We start from the raw sequence: 21,480 nt of genomic DNA on the forward strand, positions 1-21,480 counted from the left end.
GTTAAGGTCAAGGTATATTGCTATTTGGACATCCTGGAATCCCTTAGTTATGTGTTCTTGTTCAGAATAAGAAAAGAGGTTATTGCAAATATATGGAATTTTGTTTAAATTGGTGTTGAGCTTATTTTAATATTTGAAGATTGCATTATATGGTGTAGAAAATGCTTTCAGGATAGTTTTGCACATTCTTTCAGTAATAGGAAAAACAATTTGCTTTCACTGAAGCTGGGTTTTCACTCACTTTTAAATTTAACTGTCTTTTATGTATATACAGTGAGATAAGTAATTTAGCAAAAATTGGGTAGATATGTCTTTTAAACTAAATTCCTCTCTCAATTTTGAATAAACAAGAACTTACAGACTTACTTGTTATTAATTCAAACTGTAATAAGAATTTACTTCAGAAAAATTAACAGATGATGCTTTATTTGGTGATTTCTGAAATAATCTGCTGCTGGAAGTTACATACCAGATAATACAAAGCAAAGCACTATACTGCTTGTTAGCAATTTGACCACAATTCTGATAATGAGTGAGCATGGAAATCTATTTGTTCCACTAGGGCAGATCCCCACCAGTTCAAGGTTCAAGAACTTTTCTAGGTTGTTTTTTTTTCATCAACAAGAAAATGGTATTAAACACTCGTGCCAGTAGCACGGCTGTTGGCTGTGCAGTGTTTGTTTATGAGCTGGTTGCTGCCTTGTTCACAAAATGATGTTTTCTCTTTCAGGTTATGGTTTTGTTGACTTTGACAGCCCAGCAGCTGCTCAGAAGGCAGTTTCTGCTTTAAAGGCCAGTGGAGTCCAAGCACAGATGGCAAAGGTGAGTTAAAATAACCAGCTAGCTCTTGCAATGGGTTGTGAAGGTGAACAAACTTGTACAGTGGCACAACAAGGGCAGTGTGGAGTTTCCAGCTGCCAGGCCCTTTACAGAGAGCACAATCCTCAAGCCACATGATTATTAAGGTAATGAAATGGAGACACTTTGACTGCCATATCCCAAATAATCTCAACTGATTAAATAAAGAAGCATGGTATTGTAAAGTCTCCAAACTGATCTCATTCCGTTTATCAATTTATTCATAATAGTCTTCTCCACTGGCTTCATCAAACAAAAGCTTAGCAATAATTTGTAAATACTACAGCAGGCTTAATGAATTGGTTTACAGTATGAAAGATTTCGTAGATTGTCTGTTTCTTACTGAGGTTAGAAGCTTTGTGATTTAGGGATTAGTTTTTAAGTATACCGTAGCAAAAATTAACCTTTGAATTTTGTTTCAGCCCTTCTAGTATATGTTTTGCTAATATAAGTAAAATTTGAATCTGAGCATTGATGATAGATGTAATGAAATTCTTAGCCAGCTCTTGGCTGACCTACTTTTGCATCAAGGCAAACCCAAGGTTTATTAAAAAATAACAGAATGAGGACTATCTTATTTTTCTCTGATTTTTAATGGACCTTGCCTCTGAACCAGCTTATTAGCCAAATGTGATCTTTGGAGCATCTTCAGTGCTTTTTTTGAAATTAGGGAGATGATACTTTAGTAGTGATACCATCATGCATTCTTGTTGGGTCAGATGGCTTGGTTCCAAAAGAGAGTCATAAACACCTCTACAAATTTGTTAACTAAAGCAGATATTACCAGTATAATCTGCTGGTATAATTCTGGTACCTCTTAAAGCAAATTTATTTTTAGTTTGAAAATTATATACTAATTTTAAAAACCTAAAATCTAGTAATTGCAGAGGCTTTTTTATTAAAGCAGTCTACTAAAAATCTAGCAAATCTTTTATAGTTTTCCACTAGGTACAGATTTTTTTCAGATGAGATATTTTCCACAGCTTCTCAGCTGAAGAGAACAGTTAAGCTAACAACATAAATGTCTTTGGATGGATTCCAGGGCAACAAAATGGAAACCATATGCTTCATACTTAATGCGTGTTTCATTACAGCCATGACACAAACATACATGCTTACTGGAAAACACTTGTGGTTTTCTTTTTCCTTTTATAAGGTTTTATGTATGCTTAATAAAGACCATTTATTTAATCTTTAGGTTTTAGGTGATCACTGTAAAATATACCCCAGATTTTTCAAAGTTCTGTCTGCCATCTTATGAATATGATATCTAGGTAGGAGGGACAAAAAGCGATTTTGAAGTCATGTTTCAATTCATTTTCTTAATGAACTTTGATGTATGATTTGTTTTCTTGAGTAGATGGAGAAGCTCTAATAATTCACTGTAGTCACTTAATGAATAGTTTCTTAATCTTTTTTATAGTTTGTATTTCTGGCTAGTTTCTCTGACAGTTGCAAGATCGGTAATACTTCTTTTTGTTAGCATTAATGCAAAAATATGCACCAAAATATCCTACAGTTTTGGGAATTTTTCTGACCCTGTGTCAAGCCTGATGACCTGTGGGAAACCTGTAACTGAGATTTGCATTCCAGTGAAACTTGTTCTCCTAATTAACACAGAGAGAGTTTTTCAATTACTAAAAAGACCAACCCCAAAATGAGCCCAATGAGCAGTATCTCAACAAGCAGCCACTAGTGACTATGAGTTTGAGTGCTTTGATTTTTGTCTGTTTTGAGCCATTGGATTTTTTTTCCCCCTGGGCAATGCTGCTCTCCTTTTGTCTAAAAAATCCTATCTCTACTTAGATGGTCCAAACTGGGAGTGGCCAGTCACAATTGCTTTGGCAAGATTAACAAATCGCACCCTTCACATGCAAGGCACTACAAAACTTTCTGTTTGTGTGTTCAGTATTTTATCCTTTTGCATGTGACTACCTGTGCCATGGGTGGTCGTCCTGCAGTGACACTGCTTCAGGCTTAATCCTGAGTGTCACAGAGAAGGATTTGAGGAGTTTCCTGGCTGACTGGGCAATCGATTTCCTTACTGACCGCCTCTGCTGCTGCAGTTTCAAAGAGGAAATCCATGCCCAGGGCAGGATTTATCCATGAGAAGATACTGTAATTATTCTGTGCCCAGGGTGTCAGGAGCAGCACAGCTCCTCAGTGCTCTCACCCTCCCCCCAGACGTGGTTCCTGACCTACAGAAAGGAAAAGGAACAGGAAGGAAAATGTTCTTGCTGAAGCCGCATTCTGATTCTGGCTGCCTTAAAGTCCTTTTTGCAGTGTCCTGCTGTAGCTCTAGGTCAGTGAACTAAAAACTATTCACGTCAGCAAGCTTATCTGCAAATCCTGCTTTGGTATGAAAGTGGCTCAGATTTTTAAATATTAAATTTTTTGTTGCCTTGTAGAGATAACTTCAAATTACAGTTATATTATTTTTCAAAATATAAAGTAGTGTATTACATTAGTAGTAGTGGTAGTATTCTATCCATGGGGTAAAGTCATACTGTACTTGGCAGTCTGCTTCCAAGTTGATCTGACTTGAGAAAGATCCCAGTTGCTTTGTTTTGCTACTGCTGAGCAGAGTGGGAAGGCTCAGGGCCCAAGATGTGGCTTCAGGCCAAATCCTGCCAGATCTGTTCTGGGGCCACTGTTGGTGGAGAAGTGGCCACCAGTCAGGAGATGCCACGATACTGGAACCCTGTGCCAGTCCATTGCTCATGAAATACCATGTCTTCAGCTGTTCTGCTCTTTCTGACATCTGAATTGGGATCCCTTGGCTAGGACAAAGCAACCTGGGAAGAGTTGTTGTGCTTTGTGCTGGTTCCCAGTGTCTTTTGGTCACTGCTGAAACAAATGTTTCCAGTGTTTCGTTTTAGCCAGAACATGTGGCTAGGAGCTCACATAATGTGTAGCCGGGGGATGGGAGTAGTTTTTGGATAGAAATTCAAAATGGATTTAACAAACTATTGCCCCTCTTCTCTCTTCCACTTGAGTATTGCTAGTGGTAAGTCCATTTTTTTCAGAGTATGTAAGTGGCTGTGGAAGGGGATCAGATGATGTGAGCTGTGCTGGTAGCCACCTTGTTTCAGGACCCACCAGTAAAAACCAGTAGATTCTGTCTTACTCAACAGATCAAAGAACAAATGCATGTCTTGCAAGAGTAGTTATTTCTAAGCTAGTCAGTAACTGCTGAGTGTCCAATTTTTATTTTCATTCCTTTTAATTTATTGAAATTTCTTAGTTAATTGTTCTTCTCCTAGAGGAGTGATTATGAACCAATAATCAGAAGTTCAAAAGCTGTGATTTTGTAGAGCTGTGCAGTCTTAGGTAGGATTAGTAGTAGTGTTGAACAGATCTGACCATTTTGTTCATTAGAAAAGTTATGGTTGCTGTCAGAGTGATTGTTCTGAGAGCCCTCTTCTCTTCCTACCACCCCACAGGTAGAAGTGAGATAACTGTAGGTTTCTACATTATTCAGAGCAGACAGAAAGTGACTTTGTGTGTAGGAAGATAGATGCACACAGAAAATCCACTCTGTATTGGTATTTTGAATGGAGATTTAAAATACAGAGAATCTGTAAGGATGTTTTAGAACTGGTGAGGTATAAATGCTATGGAGGTATCAGACACCTAAGTTCTCTTGAGCTTTTGACTTTGAGGTTAACATAAAGCATTCAAGTCACTGCTCAGACCCATCTGATGGTGTTAACGGAATTCACCTATAGTTACTGAAGCAACTCTTTCAAATTGAAAGTTGACTAATTCTTACTCTCTGGATGTGAACTAATGTATAAATATAAAAGGTAAAAAAGAGCTACTAAATAAGAATGGTTAATAAAACCCACAGTTCTCATCTTTCTGGCTAGCAAACTTAAGACAGGAAGAGGATCATTGTTTGCAGTCCAGATAAAGTCAGCAAGAGAATATCTATATTATACTAACAGCAATGCAGAGCTGCACAAGCCAGCTAGATACCAGTGTGGCTCTGCCAGCTCAGACTTCACTGAGTGTTAACTCCTTCCTGGCATAGCAGGGACATTTGTACAACCTTATTTTCCATCTCCTGGTAGGTTTACAGATTTCTGAGATAATAGTGAAAGGCTTATACCTACTAAAACTGTTGTACCTAAGGAATTGGTTTTTTGTGAAGAGCCTGCAATGTACTTTAGGCATCACAAGAAGGATTAATGGATGTTCTCACAATTGAACTTCAACCATGTGTTTAAAATTAGTGTAATATCCGCTCTTTAAAATTATATAGGCCATCCAAGTCCAACACAGCTGTGATGGACTCAATGACCCTGATTCTCTTCACTTTGTTGTTGAAGACCTTGTCTTCTCATGTCTCTTCAATTCTCTCTCTCCTCATGAGATTTGTCATTCTTCTGTATGTACAGCTTCACTATAAGATAGTCAAAATAATTTATAACTTATACACCTGATATTCATTATTTTCCAGTTTGTGTTTTCCTGGTTTGTTTCCCCTAAGGAAGTGTAAAATTACCTTTAGAAAACATAAACTACTTACAGTAGAAGCCATGAAAGTAGTCCACGGACATGGAAGATTTCTGTGGTCAGTGAGACTTGTTAATTTGAGCCAAGGAATGCTGTTCTCTGTACTGATGTGCGTTTTTGTGGGAAGACTCACTGTTTATCCATTTGAAGATTTCCCCAGAATTGCACATTTTTAGGACCTAGGACTTCAGATTCATAATGTTACAATTTCCTCCTTATTAAAGTCTTCGCTTCCACTGACACAATGAAGTGTGGTCCTGCTTATTTGTATTAGCTCTCACATTAACAAATCACTAAATACTTTCAAATATTTTAAGCTTGTGCAAAAAAATTCGGCCCATCTTAACAATTGTTTCTTATTTGACTTGTGTCAGAATAACAAGGTGCTAACAATGTAAAGGATGCTCTCCCATCACATACTGACTTCCACCATTCTGAAGACACAATTTGTATTTTCTGCAGGCCCTCAAAGCATCAGGCCAAATTCTGAAATGTGTGGGGGTGAGTTTTAGCTTATGATGAATATGAGCCCATTGTCTGAGTTCATGTTGATCCTCTGAAGTACAGAGATGACCTGAATTTGCAATCTTTATATTTTTCACTCATGGTTGCAAAGGCAGAACTGTGATGTACTCTCCATGTACAGGTAGCTTTGTCTTTCTTTCCTAAGTTTTTGTGCTTTAAACTTACTCTAGGTGACTTTTTCCCCAAATGTGTTTGGAAAAGTTGAATTGTCACACCATATGAAGTGTGAACTTGGGGAGGGAAAAGCTCCTTAGCTGCTTGTCCTCATCTCTGTAACAGAAATCAAGGCTTTTCCACAGCTAATAAGCATAATGTGTTAAAGGCAGCTTTTCCTTTATGTTGCTGATGAAGAACATGTTTTTAAATGAGCAAAAATGAGAAACAGCTAACTTTTTTGAGGTTCAGTAATGTATTGCTTATAGTACTTGTCTTCACTGTGACAACCTTCTGGAGAATTAAATCAGTTTTCATTCCTACAGAGCAAAGTAAGAAAAATAGTTTAGGTTACCATGGTAGCTAGTGCACTTAATCTAACTGGAGAAGGTAGGCATGTTGCAATTTTTTTTATTCTGCATCTGGGCTTCTGAATGCCAAAAAACAGATGACAGGCAAACTGGAGCTAACTCAAGCAGATTTCTACAGCAGTTTTTAGCAACTGTCTTGAAAAGTTTTCTTTTTACCTAGTTTGTACTACTTTTTGTATGTAATAGTATTAAATCTTACTGTAACAGATTTAAAATAAATATTATATATAAATATATATATAAATATATATTCAGCAAAGTTCTTAAAAGTCATTATAAAATAAATTGAAGGTAAACCAAGTTTTGCTTACCTGAGATCCAAATGACTCTCACTTCATGAATTGCGAGTGCACTAAATAGACAGTTAACAACCACTTGCCTTGAATGAAGAACTTGAACCCACAGAGGTCTTATCTCAGTTGCTAAGCAGTGCTGTGGCTTGTTCTGACAAGGGTCTGGTGCCTTCTTGTGAACTGTGGTGGGCTCATTCAGAGCTCGCAGGGAGCACCTTCGTGCCCTTCTGGCAAAGGAAAGCAAAATCACTGAGAAATAAAAAAGGAATGTACTAATGAAGTGCTTATTGTAGTTTAATTCCTCTTCTTAGTACAGATATGCCTGTAAAAATGAATTCAAATTTTAGTTTATTAATCATGTACAGTTCTGGAGAACAAGTGAAGATTATGGTAGTGATTTCTCCCTGAATTGTGTTGTTAACAGCCTGTGGTCAGACAATATTAAAACTGTGGCTAAAACAGACCTATTTCAGTGAGACACTGGCTAATTGTAAATTTTGAAGTAGTAAGTGTGTGAAGGCAGACAAGCATTTGATCCCCCCCATTAGGCAGAGGATCTTCCATGCTGTGAGCAGTGCCTGGTCACATGTTTGTGAATGGCTATCTGTTCACTCTGACCTTACACACAGCAACAGAAAACAGATGTCTTTGCTTTTTGCCAAGTTTCTTGCTCACAATTTAGGAACAATTCCACACGCACAGGGAGGTTTTTGGTAATTTCTTTCAGATGATGGTAGAGCATTTCACATTATGTAGGAATCCTGATCACCGCTTTCTGCGGAAATAAATATTAACAGTTGATCATTCCCATCGCTTTTATAAGAAACGCTGTGTCTTGTAAGAGCTCTTTGGGAGAAAGAAAGGTTACTCTGCAAGAGCTCTGCTCTGCATCTTTATATTGTTACATTCTGGTAGGGAACTTCTGGAGACACAGCTGAAGGTGTTTGGTGAGAAAAGACTGATAGAAACTCGATGACTTGCATTGCTGAAAACAAGACTTGCTAGTTTTCTCAGTAATGTGGATACTTACAGTAGCCCTCAAATTCCCTGATGTTGCCCATAATCTGAAAATGCTGAGCAGTTTCTCCATCTTTCAGGATCTGCTGAGGGTTCTGTTAACTAAGGAGAACCCTGCCTGAAATATGAAGACACTCAAACAGTTTTCCTAAATTGTACAGAATTTGTAGTTTGTATGTTAATGAAGGCTTGCTGCCAAAAATTAGGGAACTTCCCACTGACTTCAGTAAATCTTTTTGATAATTTCCATAAAATAGTGCAAATAATTTCCATAGATTTAAGGTATATAAGGGGAAAGTGGTTTATACAATTTCATGGATTTTAAGGAGAGGAGCACCTTCCTTTAAATCCTAAGAATGATTACCGTGTATAGGTAAGGTTTGAGCTGACTTATGTTGCAAGGTATTTTTGCTGATTTTACTTTTTTTTTTTATTTATTTTTTTAAATTCTAGAAGAGGAATTACTTTTCTCTTCTGAGACAGAATAGTAATAACCCTGTGAATTAAGCTATGCTGAGACAGGTTTTGGTAAGGCAGAAAGTCACAGAACCTAAAGTAATAAACTCTGGCTTGCCGGAGAGAGAGGAATGACAAATCATTTGTCTTTCTCCTAACTTTCTGAATTTTGACTGTTAACCTGTAACCATTTTCCATGACAGAATCTTGTATAAAGGCAAACATCTGTATGTACAGTGCCTTTTGTGTGAGATAGCACAGAGATGGAAGGAGGATCCTAACTGTGGCTGCTGTTTGGAAGTCAACTTGCAAATCCAGTGTGTTCTAAGGGGAAGGAAGGAACTAACTTGCTGCTTATGATCTCTCAAAACATACCCAGACAGCTGTTTTGAGGTTTAATAGCCTTGTGGACGTGACAGAAGCTGCACAGTGAAATGAGTTATTCACAGGAAGAGAGGAGTTTTGCACATTAATGGGTGTAAGTCTTCCACTGGTAAGCCATATGGAATTCCAAATACACTCTAGAAAAAGTTCAGTCTTGCTTTGCATCTATGCCAACAGTAGTAGGGGTTGCAAATGAGTGTTGTAAATGAGTCCTTTTGTGAACCAATGGCAGTCTTTCTTTTCTTGAAAAGTGAAAAAGTGGATTAAATTAATCTGTCCTGACCTAGTTGGACTTGGTGATCTTTATGGGTCCCTTCCAAGCTAGATATTCTGTGGTTGTGTGATTTATCCTTAGAGCTGAGCTGCTGCTGTTCCCCAGGGTGGCCGTGGGTTTGCACCTGCAGTGCAGATACCACCTCAATGCACTGTGGAATGTGTTTGTTGGCATTTCAACTATTTTGCTGGAAGAATTGCAGATGGAAGAAATTTCAAGTTGTATTCCAGGATTTCAGTGAGACATCCTCATCTGCTGGCAGCTTTTTCTCTTTTAATTTCCCTCCTGTGCCTACCATCTTTACCAGTTCTAGCTATGGACGTGTGTAGCAGTATCTTCAAACTCCCCTTTGTCTGCTGTGTGTTCCATCAAAGGATCAAATCAGAAGTAACTGAATCCCTGAGAATATTCAGACTGTACTAGACTGATGTAGAGAAAGGGTCAGGAAAGCAGAAGTCCTTTCCAGTCAGCCATTCAGCATGTACCTGACCAAACCCTAGTAATGAATAATGCAAAATACAGATTGTTTCATGGGCCACAAGTAAAATTTTTCCATCACAAAATGCTTTGTGTTTAGAGAAAACAATTTCCTTAGAACAGTTTCCTCAGAAGCACTTCTTTTTTCTTTTTCCCCAAGAGTATTGTAATGTGGTGGGTTAGTATTGAAGTTGCTAATATTCTGCCAAAGTGGAGCACTGCCTTCCCTAACAACAGGGTTGCACGATTTTGTGGCAGGAGGTTTTCTCTGGTAGGTGAATAAGTACAAACATCTAATGCCCAGCATTTGCAGTGAGTGGCAGCAGGTCCTTGTGCCTTTTGGCAGGGAAAGTTCATGGTCTCATCCTGAATACAGTGCCAGGATAATGTGGGAATCTGGTAACCCTGGGCTGCAACAGGAGCCCAAGAGAAGGGGAGTGTGTTCTGCCCACTTACCTGAATGGGTACCTCTGAGTTTCTGTGCTTGACTAGATTTCTTTCTCTGTTGGGTAATTCTAAATGTAATCTTTGATTTGTTTGGTTTTTGCATGTAAGTTACATTTTTACTACTGTGATCAAAATGAGGCCTTTTTTATCTTTTCAAATGTTAGAATTTTTCTGTGAGAACAATTTTATACTTTCTGTTATTCTATAATAAAAACATTAGGAAATTAAATAAAAATATGCAAAGAGTCTGGCTTTCCAGCTGATATACTGCTTTAGATTATTTAAGGAAGTTCTAGGATATTTGCCTGCAATATATTTTACAGCCTATATATAATAAGAAGTAAAGCATTCAGAACTTTTCCTTTCAAATACTATTTAGAATTCCAGAAAATCTTGCTATAGCTACAAGTGCAGTTTTGTAATGCCAGTGCCTGAAACCTTCTTTAAACCTCCTCCTTTTGCTAATAGAACTCATTAAAGAAGGAAGTTAAGCCTACGTATCTCAAGGTGCAAAACAAAATTGCCTAATATTACCTAAGTAACAAACCTGTTCTAACACTGTGAAAGCTGTTCTTCATCTCACATTCCTGCCTGAGGAAATTTGAGCTGAATGTCAAGTTGTAAATACTGTAATGCTGCTCAGCAATTAATATTAATGTCAGCTCTGGCCTCACAGTGAATCCATTTCCTTGTCTTCTCTTTCTGTTGATTTTTCCAATATGAAAAATAATTCAGATACCCTATGATAAGATAATTTGAACCCCAAACTTGTCTGTGTGCTGTGTAGATTCAGTATTATTTGGAAAGGGGGATGTCTCCACTTTTGTTGTCTCCACAACAAACGAAAAATTGTAGAGGGTAATGAAATGTAATTTGTCGTGGACCATAAAGGGGCCAATGAGGGCAACACTTGGGAGCTGGAAAAGGTTGTTTTGTAAGGTATGTGGGATTTTGGTGTGGCTAGGAATTGCAGTCATATCAGTGACAGAGGCATGCATATCAGGAGGATTGTCATGGAAGAATATTTCCCTCCTATAGGTCTTTCATTCAAATTTCTTTAAAAATCCGTCTTGAAAACTTCAAAACATTAATTCTTTTCAACTGAATGTGAGGCTTGGGGTAAAAATAAAAATAAGTAAAGGTTTTTTGACCTAGAATTTGCTTTCCCATTTTTAATTTCCATTAGTTTTTGGAACAAGATAATTCCTTTCTGTGCCTTCCCCCAAGCCTCGAAAATTTTTTTTCCCCTCCTTGGGAAAACATAACCCTAACTAAGAGGTGATATCCAAGCTAGCAAGTTACAAAATTATGCAATATGCTACTAAAAGTACTGAGATATTATTAATATAAGGGCAGCTTAAGGACAAATTGATGCCTGTTCTGCATGGGAGGATATCACCATCCATTCAGTGTAATCACTTTTAGAAATGCTTTAATGGCAGGAGGCAAGTGCTGTATGGTTTGTTGTCTGATTTGATTCAAACTTCCCTGCAAACCAGTCAGCCCTCTTGTACAGAAGGAAGATATATTGTGGACTGTGCCATCAGATATGTTGGTACCAATGAATATGGACAGAAACTGGACAATGGGCAGAAACTGATGCACAGGGAGTTCCACCTGCAAATGAGGCAGAACTTCTTTACTGTGCAGTGATGGGGCACTGGAACAGATTGCCCAGAGGAACTGTGGAGTGTCCCTCACTGGACATATCCAAGAACTGACTGAACACAGTTCTGTGCAGTGTGGTCTAGGATGACCAACCATGGTCCTTTCCAACCCCCCACCTCCCATTCTGTGATTGTATGAAAATTGTATATCTATGTCAATAAAATTGATTACAGATCATATCACTGCTGATGTTAGAAAAGTTCTATTGAATTTGGGCATCCTGCAGAGACTTTAATTTATACCAGGGTAACAGTGATGACATACATTGAAGTTTTGCACAAGTTTAAAGACTATGTCACATGAATCTGTGTAGATTTAGAATGTGCTTCAGTAAAGAGTATGGCCAGTGATTACCAGCATGAAAGAGATGCTCCCTGGCCACAGCTGGGAAATCTGTAGACAAAGGCTGGAAATCATCAATTTCAACAAGAAGGTTTCTTTGAGGTGTCATTTTGTGGCACACATAGATAATACAAAGTAGTGAGTAGCCTAAGATCAGGGGAATGGCAAAGATGTGGCTGCATTTGTCTCCTCCCTAATTGCTCATCTCCTGGCTGCCCTCCTCTCTCATTTTGTCTGTTTCTAGAGAGAGTTTTTGGAAGACTTTTGTATTGTCTGAATGCATAATGTAAAAGTTTGATGAAAAGTCAAAAATGTTCATGTCTGGAAGGAGATGACAGTGTCCTACTTGCTTCTATATCACCCTGTTCTTTTGGTATTATTATGACAATGTACATACTCTTATATCAATTTTCTCATTTTTTCCTCGTATTATTTTCTATTTGTCATCCCAATCTTTTCTCTTCTTTATTTGCATCTGGCTTTCTTCATCCTTTCCACAACTCTTGCATTTCTTGTCTGCTAATTTCTTTCCTTTATCTCATTTTTACTTCTTTTTTCTTTCAGAAAAATCTGAAACATGGAGTTTTAACATGGACTATAAACTGGTCAATTATTCACCTTTATCTCTACTTAAAAATGTCGGTGTCAGCAGTAATAGGAGAAGGGGAACTTTCTCAGGAATGCTGCAGGCTGTGGCAGAAGATGGAGGTCTCTAATACTAGGAAAGAGAAGCATTTACAAAGGGGCTGAGAAGTAAAATCTGCACCAGAAGTCAAATGTAGTTTGTTTTAAATTCGAAATGTCAGTGGCAACAACAATGACAGTTGGTTTTAATTCTCTTTCAGCAACAAGAGCAAGACCCAACTAACCTATACATTTCCAATCTGCCTCTGTCAATGGATGAGCAGGAGCTTGAGAACATGCTGAAGCCCTTTGGGCAGGTGATCTCCACGAGGATACTGCGGGACTCGAGTGGGACAAGCCGTGGTGTTGGCTTTGCAAGGTACTTCAGTGATGTTAGCCATGCTGACAGCCTTTTTCCTTTGTTTTGATTGAAAATGCAAGAATAGGTGGAAAAGGCAGAAATTACTGAAAATGATAAAGTTTGTAAAGAGAAGGGAGATTGAGATGGAGTTATCCAGCAGGGTTTGTTAATACTTCCTTGGTAAAGCTGTGTCTCATCTTGCTGAGATGGCGAAATCTGAATTTATTGCTCTTACTGGACAATTATCTGGAATAAGAATTCACTCTAAACCACTTCCTTCTCTTTTCTGTACTTCTCCTTTCCTCTCTATCCCTGAACCAGTAAGCAAGAATTACATGATGCTTCACAGAAACTTTTTCTGTAACTTTTCTGACTTGTGAAATTTGAATCCCAAGCAATAGACCAGAAGGAAGAATCTTCTTCCCCACCCCACACCTTCTTTTGGTTTTTCTTCATTAATTCCTTGGAGAAAATGAACTCATCATTGCCTTTTGAATTTTCAGGCTCATTAACATGATGTCAGCTGGGAAAGAAAATATTTTTATTCACTTACAGTAAACCTCATCTTAAAATATTTGTGTGCTAAGTCAGATATCTCACCCAAATCAACAAGAAGAAGTATTTTCCATAAATTAGTAGATCCTCCCAAATATTATGTCCTTGTGAGTCTACTGCTTCTTTAGTTAATGCAGTTATTTTTTTCTGGGATCTCTTCTTCAAAAAGTCTTTTCTGTGCCATTTTTATTTATCTAAGTCCTGCTTTAAACCTAGTATAACAATCAAAATTTAGAGGCTTTAAATTGAAGGTTTCTATTAACAAAAATAAGAGCATGCTTTGAGCAAAGATTTGGGATTCTCAAAATATGTTGTAAAATCTTTGCAAAATCAAATTTCAGTAATTCAGATGTTCAGCCAGTATTACAATAGCTCTGTATTTGAACAAATAGCAGAGTCTAAAATTAGTGCACAGAAAAGAACTGAACAAATTTATCTCCCAATGATACCAAAATTTTTAGGGATTGGTTTTCCTGTGAATTGGCTGGGGAGTATTTCATAGCACTGTGATTTTGATTTTTATTTTTTAAAATCTCTTCCCCCAGCAGCCTCCTGACCCCCAACTTTATATACTAGTCAAACTGTCCAGTTTCAAGAAGGTATAATAAAGTAACAAAATTAGAAATAAAAGAACCATTTTCATTATTTAAGAGCAGAAAGCTACCAAAGTTTGGGCTTTGCTAAAATTTCTTCCTGTGCCCTTTAAAAAAAATAAATAAGTGTTTGAAATATTTTTGGGGTAAAACTGACTGGGCATTTTAATTTCATTAGTATGCATGTGTTTTATATGTAGCTTTCACTTTTTGTACTTTGAAGGGTAAAATTCACTAACACCCACTCTAAGATTCGGTAGGCATTTTGAATTCATTCAGTCTTTTCCCCCTTAACTTGTTTACCACCTCTACATTGGTAAGTGTTATGGCAGGAAATATGGTAGGATACATTTTTTCTAATATAGCTGGAAGTGTTTTAGAATCATATGCAGAAGTCAAAAAGACTTGTGTGTATTGAAAACCTCTCTTGTATTGAAGACATTAAAAGAGAATAGTTTTAATGTATTTTTGCAATTGTTTCTCTGTTATGCATTTTGTGTTTTATATATGCATGAGTGAAGTTATTTTTATATAAATGTTTATTTATATCCATAAGTTATAGAATAAGTATTGCTTCTATATCTAATTAGACCTTTTTTCCTTCTATAAGATGAACATTTTTCTTGTATTGGAAAGTTCTTGGATAAATATTAATTGAAGTTAAAATTTTCTAAGAAACCTGTAGACATTAAATAAATATTTTAATTTCTTGCCTTTGGGAGACTTTTATTAAGTTAATAGGGAGTAGTGTATTTTATCAAGTCCAGACTTGGTCTGAAACTAAATTATATTGTTTGTTTCATGTGAGACAGAAAAAAAATTAGATTTCTTTGATGCAGATCCAATAATCCAGATCTTCTGAAAATTTTCTAAAGATATTTTTGGAATCATTAGGAAAACCTCTTGTTCAGTCTGGCTTTTTGGTGATATTAGTTGTTATCTATGCTTGTATTTTGTCAGCCTGTGCAGAAAGGATATCAGAATTAAAAAGATGCCAGGACTTAGTAATTTTTAGTCCTGCTTGTTTGCTGCTGAGGCCATTGCCCAATTTGTGGATATGAATTACAGAACATAATGAACAAATGAAAATGAATTATCTGTTCAACATTAACCAAACATCATCTTGCAGGCAGCTGCAAAAGTGTTTCTTCTTTTAAGATATATTTGGGTGTAATTGCGCATCTCAGTCGCTGGCTGTGACTGAGTCCGAGCCCCGGCTGGAGCTGGCACACCCACGCTGCAGGTGAGGCTGCAGCCACAGCCTCCAGAGCCTCTCCCAGGCCAGCAGGAGCTCTCCAGCTGTCTGCCCAGTCTGTTAAGTCTGACAGCATAATGCACAAACCTGTCCAAGATTTTGGATACATTCTCAGTAGCCATCACAGCTATGCTGGTATTGGCTCCTGTTTGGAACTTGGACACAATTAAGAGCCAGGTGCATCATTTAGTGGACATGATGTGTATAAGCTAAAAGCTGCCAAGTCAGTTTGGGTCATGCAGTCAGGCAGGTTTATATTTGAGTTTATTACCCTTAAACTGTACAGACACTTCTGAATCCTCTCTTAAGAGTGGCATTAACCTTTGCTGCATGCAGCATGTACACTAAGGGCTCAGTAATGAGTGACAGTGGGTCAGTCCTGCTTCTTTCAAGACAGGTTCTTCAGGCAGTTTGGACAACTACAATGTAATTCCTGAGTAAGTAAGAGGATTATTTTCAGTTTGGCACTGACTTTGGTCTTAGAGTACGTAAAATGTTAATTGAGTTTGGCTTTACCTTTTTTTGAATTTATATATTCTTAGAAAACATCTTCTCCATTGTTCACACATGGGAAAGCAAGCCACAGTGGCGAGGGAAAAAGCAAGAAATAAGATTTGAGAAAAAACAAGAAATACTCTTTAAAAGATCACAAACATGGGAATCTGTTTGAGTGTTTAATTTATGTAAATTATTCTTTATTTTCTTAGGATGGAGTCAACAGAAAAATGTGAAGCAGTGATTGCTCATTTTAATGGAAAATTCATAAAGACACCAGCAGGAGTTTCTGGTATGTTGCATATATTTCTTGTAAGATGTATGAATGGGTTACTGCTTACATGGTGGAAGCCTGTTACACTGATTGTTGTATCTGGCTTCTCATTTTGAGGAGGCTTATTAAAATTAAACTGTGTCTTTTTGGATGGCTTGCTTGCTTGCTTGGAACACAGTATATTGCTTTTCTGTTGTAAACCTTTTCTAGGAATCTAGTGTTTCTCTAGCAGAGAAACAAGCAGCTAAAGTGCCAGCTCTGTACAAATTTACATCCCACGGAATCTCAGTTGAAGTGAGGAAACAAATATATGTATTAGAACAGAATTTGGCTGATTGTCCATGGGCAGGGCTTTTTTCAGAGGCCAAAACAGGCTGTTTCTGTTATTTGTTGATTTTTTTTGAAGTATTAAAAGAAAATATTTGCTTAGAAAAAAAATGAAATCTGCAGTAATGCCTGGCATGATCATTCACTAGGAACTGCAGCTCTCAAGTCAGTGTAGGTTTTAAAGTCCTTCAGAAAATGGAAGGAGGTCAGCATAGAATGCTGCTTCTGGAAATACTGTACAAGGCAAAATGCAGAAAAGGCTTAGTACAATTTTGTTGTCACACCAAGTTCCTCATCAGTTTGTCTGCTTTGTCAGCACTGTTTCTAAGAGACAAAATGTATGTTCCATGAATACTGAAAAATGAGGAGAGGAAATTCAATGCTGCTGAGTAAAATAGAAAGTAAAGAGGACAATAAAGAAGGAAAGAATACATGCCTGACATTCCAGGCAGCTTTCAGTAGGCATTTTATTGAGAATCCCAAGTGGGAATTTTACAAATTGCAGTGTTGATGTGGTTGCTGAAGCTGCCTTTATCCCACTGGTGAAATGTTCTCTGCAGCCAGACCCTGTCACTGAGGAGGAGGAAAGCAGCCCTCAGCAGGCAGACAAGAATGTGGCTTGTTTAGCAAAACTCCAAACATGCCTCATCCCTGAAAGATTGCTCCAGTTTGAGGCAGTCTGTGCTGCTGTAAGGATGGAAAATGGTTCAGAGCACAGGAAACCACTCCCTTCGGCAAAACTAATCTAATGCAGTATTTTGGCTTCCCTAGCCTTGCACAGGGATTAATTGCTGATAATATTATTTATTTAAAACTTTGTTACCAAGTCTTGGTAAATTTAAGCACATCGTTGCATTTGTTACTTCATCTATATTATAATTTTTTCTTTATTACATTTAGTAAAAATGTTACAGCTTGTCTATGTATAAAGGGACAGTAATGGCACTAAAGGACTGTAACAGAATCTCCTATTAGTGCTTTTTAATTTGTTAGATTTTATTTTCACTTGCAGTTTCCTGTTCTCAATGAATGAACCATCAAGCATGTCACTGATAATCATGCTCTGTCTCCAGTGGGTTATTGCTGAAGCTGGAGTTGCACTCTTACATGATGAGTTTCAACTAGGTCAAAATAAAAAATTGCTGCATGGAATTTGTAGGAATGATTTTTTTAAATGGCCTCAATTTTGTTGTATAGGGTACAGCCTCAGCTCTAAGTTTCCATTGTTGGTGCTGTGAAGTTTCATTGCTCCTTGCAAAGGATTTTATGGAGTTCAAATCTTCCCAGAGTTCCATACCACATAGCAAGCACCTGTCTAATAATGCAGTCTTATTAGAGAATTCAGTTTATGCATAACAGTATACTGCAGTCTGCCAAAAAGTGGGGCAGTCATGAGGCAACTGTGATTTTGGACTACCTGCACAGAGAAAACTGCATGGTAGCAGGAAAGCTCTTGAACAAGCAAAGATTAGGAAATTGTTTTGAAATAGATAAGTGACCATTGGGATTATAAAAGATCAAGTTCAGACACATGCAAAACAAAATCATAAAACCAAATCTATGTTTAAATTAAAACATTGTGTCCTAGAAACTTGGCTAAAATCAGCAAAGGGAACTGGTTCTAAAAACACTGTTATCAGGATGAAGAGGGTAGGAGAGATGGGCCTGTAATGAAATAGGTGTGGGAGGAAGAACATTTGTTCAACAAAAACATGCTTTCAATAATGCAGCTTTGTTATTTTAGCTAAGTTTGGACTTTAATGGAAGAATGGGTTAAACACTTATAGAAAGCATAAGTGAAACCTCCTCTGGAGCATGAGAAGACACAAGGAAAAAAAAAAAATCTAAGAATCTTGGAAGGCCAGGGATTAACACAGGGTGATCATAGAAGTGTCAACTCCAGAGTTGGGCGAATAATTGGGCAAGCTAAACCAAAATATACCTGGGTATATATAAATATATAAATATGTAAATATATGTTTTATATATAGTTTTATTTAGCTTAATGAAATATATTAAGTATTTAGTGTGTCCTAGTAAAGAAAGGTTAGCTCAAAGAGCAATTTGAAATACACTGCAAGTTGGTATAATCCTGCAACTCCTAGAAGTGATGTATTACTTTCACCATTTGTAGCTGGGCTTTGTCCTTTTTTTGTGTGAGTTATTGTATTAGTTGGTTGTGCTTCATGGGCTATGACCTCCTCTCCATTTTGTCAACAAAAACCAAACTCAGAACTTTAATTTTTGTTTTTATTATCTTCTCAACTATGATATGTAACTATTATATGATTGCTATAATTTTAAAGTAACTCTCTACGTTAAACAACTATTGTTTTCAGTGAGGAATGTAATATTTAAAGCTTTTCTATTCCCCTGTGAAATGTATGCATGGTGAGGTGAATTGGAGGAAGCAGAGCAGATTGGTGTGAAGAGCCAGGAGCCAGCAGATGAGCAGTGAGAGCAGAGCAGCAGCATACTTACTCTTCCTCCTCTAAAGATGATACTTGGTGTTCTCTGGCTTTTAGTCTTTTATTGGATCCATAGTGATTGTAGAAATTGTCTTCTGGGCAAAATCTTGAAAGACATCTCCTCCCAGTCACAGTAGCATGTAACTGTGTGGTGATACATGAGAATAATTATATAAATAATTACCTAAAGCTACTGTGCTGTAGAATGTATAACTTATGTGTAACTCTGAGTATATTTGCCTCTCTTATATTTAAAATGAGAAATATAGAAGTTAAAAAGTTACAGAAGTTTTATGTATGTTCTATAGGCTTTATGGATTATTTAATATTTCTTTTACTGAAAAAGAACTTAGGTGATTTTGGTATAATGGGTGTAAGGTAGCATTTTTGCTGAGCAGCTCATGCCATTTTTACTTCAGGAATGGCTGACTATGGTGATGATTAAAAAATAAAAAAATATCTATGACCCACCCATCTCTTCCCAAGTATGATGAAGATAGTGGTCACTCAGATTTACTTTTAGGGAGAAAATTGAGTGTGGAAAAACCCTGCTCCTGCCTGTGACTAGACTAGGACAAGGTCCACCAGCAATAATACACACTATGGTTTGAAATGGTCAGCCTTGGTCATCTTTCTAGTGTGGGTGGAGTGAAAATGGAGCCCTGAAATAGCTCAGTCATAGTCAAGTGTTTTCTAGTTTCTTGCCTTTATCCAGCACTGAAGATCTCTATGAATTTAAGCTGCTTGACCATAAATTCAATTTTTCGTTCAATTATCTTTCACAGATCCGTTAGAAAAAACACATGAACCACAGCCTGAAAACCACTGCTACAGGGTACTGAGGGCTGAGAGTGCTGATGTTACTCCTGGTTGTCACAGAAGGCAGAGGAACAAAGAATTCATTCCTTTGATGGAGACCATGAGATTAGCTCAGCTGGTCAGAGCGTGGTGCTAAGGCACCAGTGTTGTAGGTTTGATCCCTCTATGGGCCATGGACTTTAGATTTGGACTTGAGAGGGACCCACAATGATCATCAATTATAAATATTTTGTGAAATCTGTGAATTAGGTTTTTACTGCTCTAACTCCTGTAATTTGCAATTGCTGCTTAGTTTTAAGAAGCAACATAGGAATAGAAGAGAAAAATGCTTCTTAAAATCACTCAAAATAGCCTTCTGTGACAAATTAGTAAACCTTGTATAAATTTTTAAAGCAATTATACTCTTGAGCATTATGTTTAAGTGAAGACTAGGATGGTGAAGAGTATAATATTTAATTTCTCTTTAAACATATAAAGCTACCCTGATCTTGGGTTGCACAATTTCTTTTTTAGTTCCCACAGCCTTTGGCAAAAGTTTCTAGCTGTACAGGCTTGCACTATCATTAAAGTGATGTTTTAATGTCAGAATTCATTAAGTCCACTAGAAAATAAACAATGAAAGTCTCTAAAAGATGCAGTTTAATTTAAAACTGACTAAAGGAATAGTATTTTTCAACTCTTGTATTTTTCAGTAACAGAAAGTAGGTTTATTGAAAAGTTGATAAAAATTAGCCATGTAAAGTCAAGAGTGTAAACTGAAGTCCAACGAATAACATCAGGTTTGTTCTTACATTTATAGTATCACCTGGTACAAATTTGGGTAGACACTGAACAAAGACAAACTGAATTCTGATGTACAGATGTGCACAAAGTGTCTATAACAAGGAAGAATTTACTCTCTGGACTAATACTGCATTCATCTCTCTCTTCTGTAAAAACATGGGCCCTAGAGGAGAGTGATTCAGGGCAGGAAGAGATGGTCAGCACTTTCTATGCCCAGGTTTTAAAGCCCTGACCTGATGTTGCAGGCCAGGAAAGCTCGTGGTCACAGATCCCCTCCGTAGCTGCAGCTCAGCAGGCAGGCACCTGCAAACCATTGGCAATGTTGGTTTGCACTGGGTGCCACAAGAGTGGGCATGTTAAATGTGGTGTCCTAGCTGCAAGAGCTTAACTCCTCTGTAAGTTGTAGCCTTTTACATCAGGTACCTCTCAGCTGTGAAGGCAGCTCTGAATATTTGTACTCTGCCTTTGTCTTGCACATACAGACAAGTCACTGAATGATTAATGATCTGCTTCATCACTGGGCCTGCACAGTTCCCAGCAATTAAACAATAAAAATGACTCTCCCTTCCTTCCTGTACTACAAAAGATTACTTAACTAGTCTGTAGGACTTTTTAGAGCTTTTTGTTCAAATATGTATTGTATGCATGCTCTTATATACAAGAGACAATATGTTGCATATTCATGAAGAACATGAGAAAAGGTAAGCTGAAGAAATAAGGTTCAAATTTAATATGTGCATTCTTTGGTAGGAGAGAGTTCAGTAGGTCAAGATAAACTCAAGAAGGTTTATCTCCTTCTCATGACCCTCCCTCCGGTGCCCAGCAGTCATTGTGTTGTGGCAGGAATGAACACGGTCCTGTGCAGGTCACGTGTATGGAAGAGCAGCCAAAAATTGCACTTGGGCTTCCAACTGGAGCTGTCCCCACTGTCAGCATTCAGATCCTGAAGCAGAATCAGGGAAGGCAGATGCTCTACAGCCTGCTCACAGCAACTGCTGGTATTAGGTGGATGGTCTGTGTTTTTTAGTGAGTTGGAGCGTTCACAGCATTTGACATCTTTGGGTGCAATGAGGAGCAAGGGAAGGTGGAAGGTCAGGGAAACAAGGGATCCCATGGCTGGATCTGTATTCAGCAAGATGGAGG

General features: G+C 37.6%; 1 protein-coding gene across 3 annotated transcripts in view; it reads left to right on the plus strand.

Annotated features, from left to right (window-relative positions):
* Window positions 1-21,480, plus strand: part of RBMS1 (RNA binding motif single stranded interacting protein 1) — a 143,354-nt gene that overhangs the window by 105,020 nt on the left and 16,854 nt on the right. For all 3 annotated transcript variants that reach the window (XM_033064742.2, XM_033064743.2, XM_033064744.2), the window contains exons 4-6: window positions 731-822; window positions 12,629-12,786; window positions 15,879-15,958. In XM_033064742.2, coding sequence (XP_032920633.1) covers window positions 731-822; window positions 12,629-12,786; window positions 15,879-15,958 — 330 coding nt within the window. The remainder of the gene's footprint in view (window positions 1-730; window positions 823-12,628; window positions 12,787-15,878; window positions 15,959-21,480) is intronic.

Source organism: Catharus ustulatus, chromosome 7 (assembly GCF_009819885.2).
Source record: "Catharus ustulatus isolate bCatUst1 chromosome 7, bCatUst1.pri.v2, whole genome shotgun sequence".
NCBI lineage: Eukaryota > Metazoa > Chordata > Aves > Passeriformes > Turdidae > Catharus > Catharus ustulatus.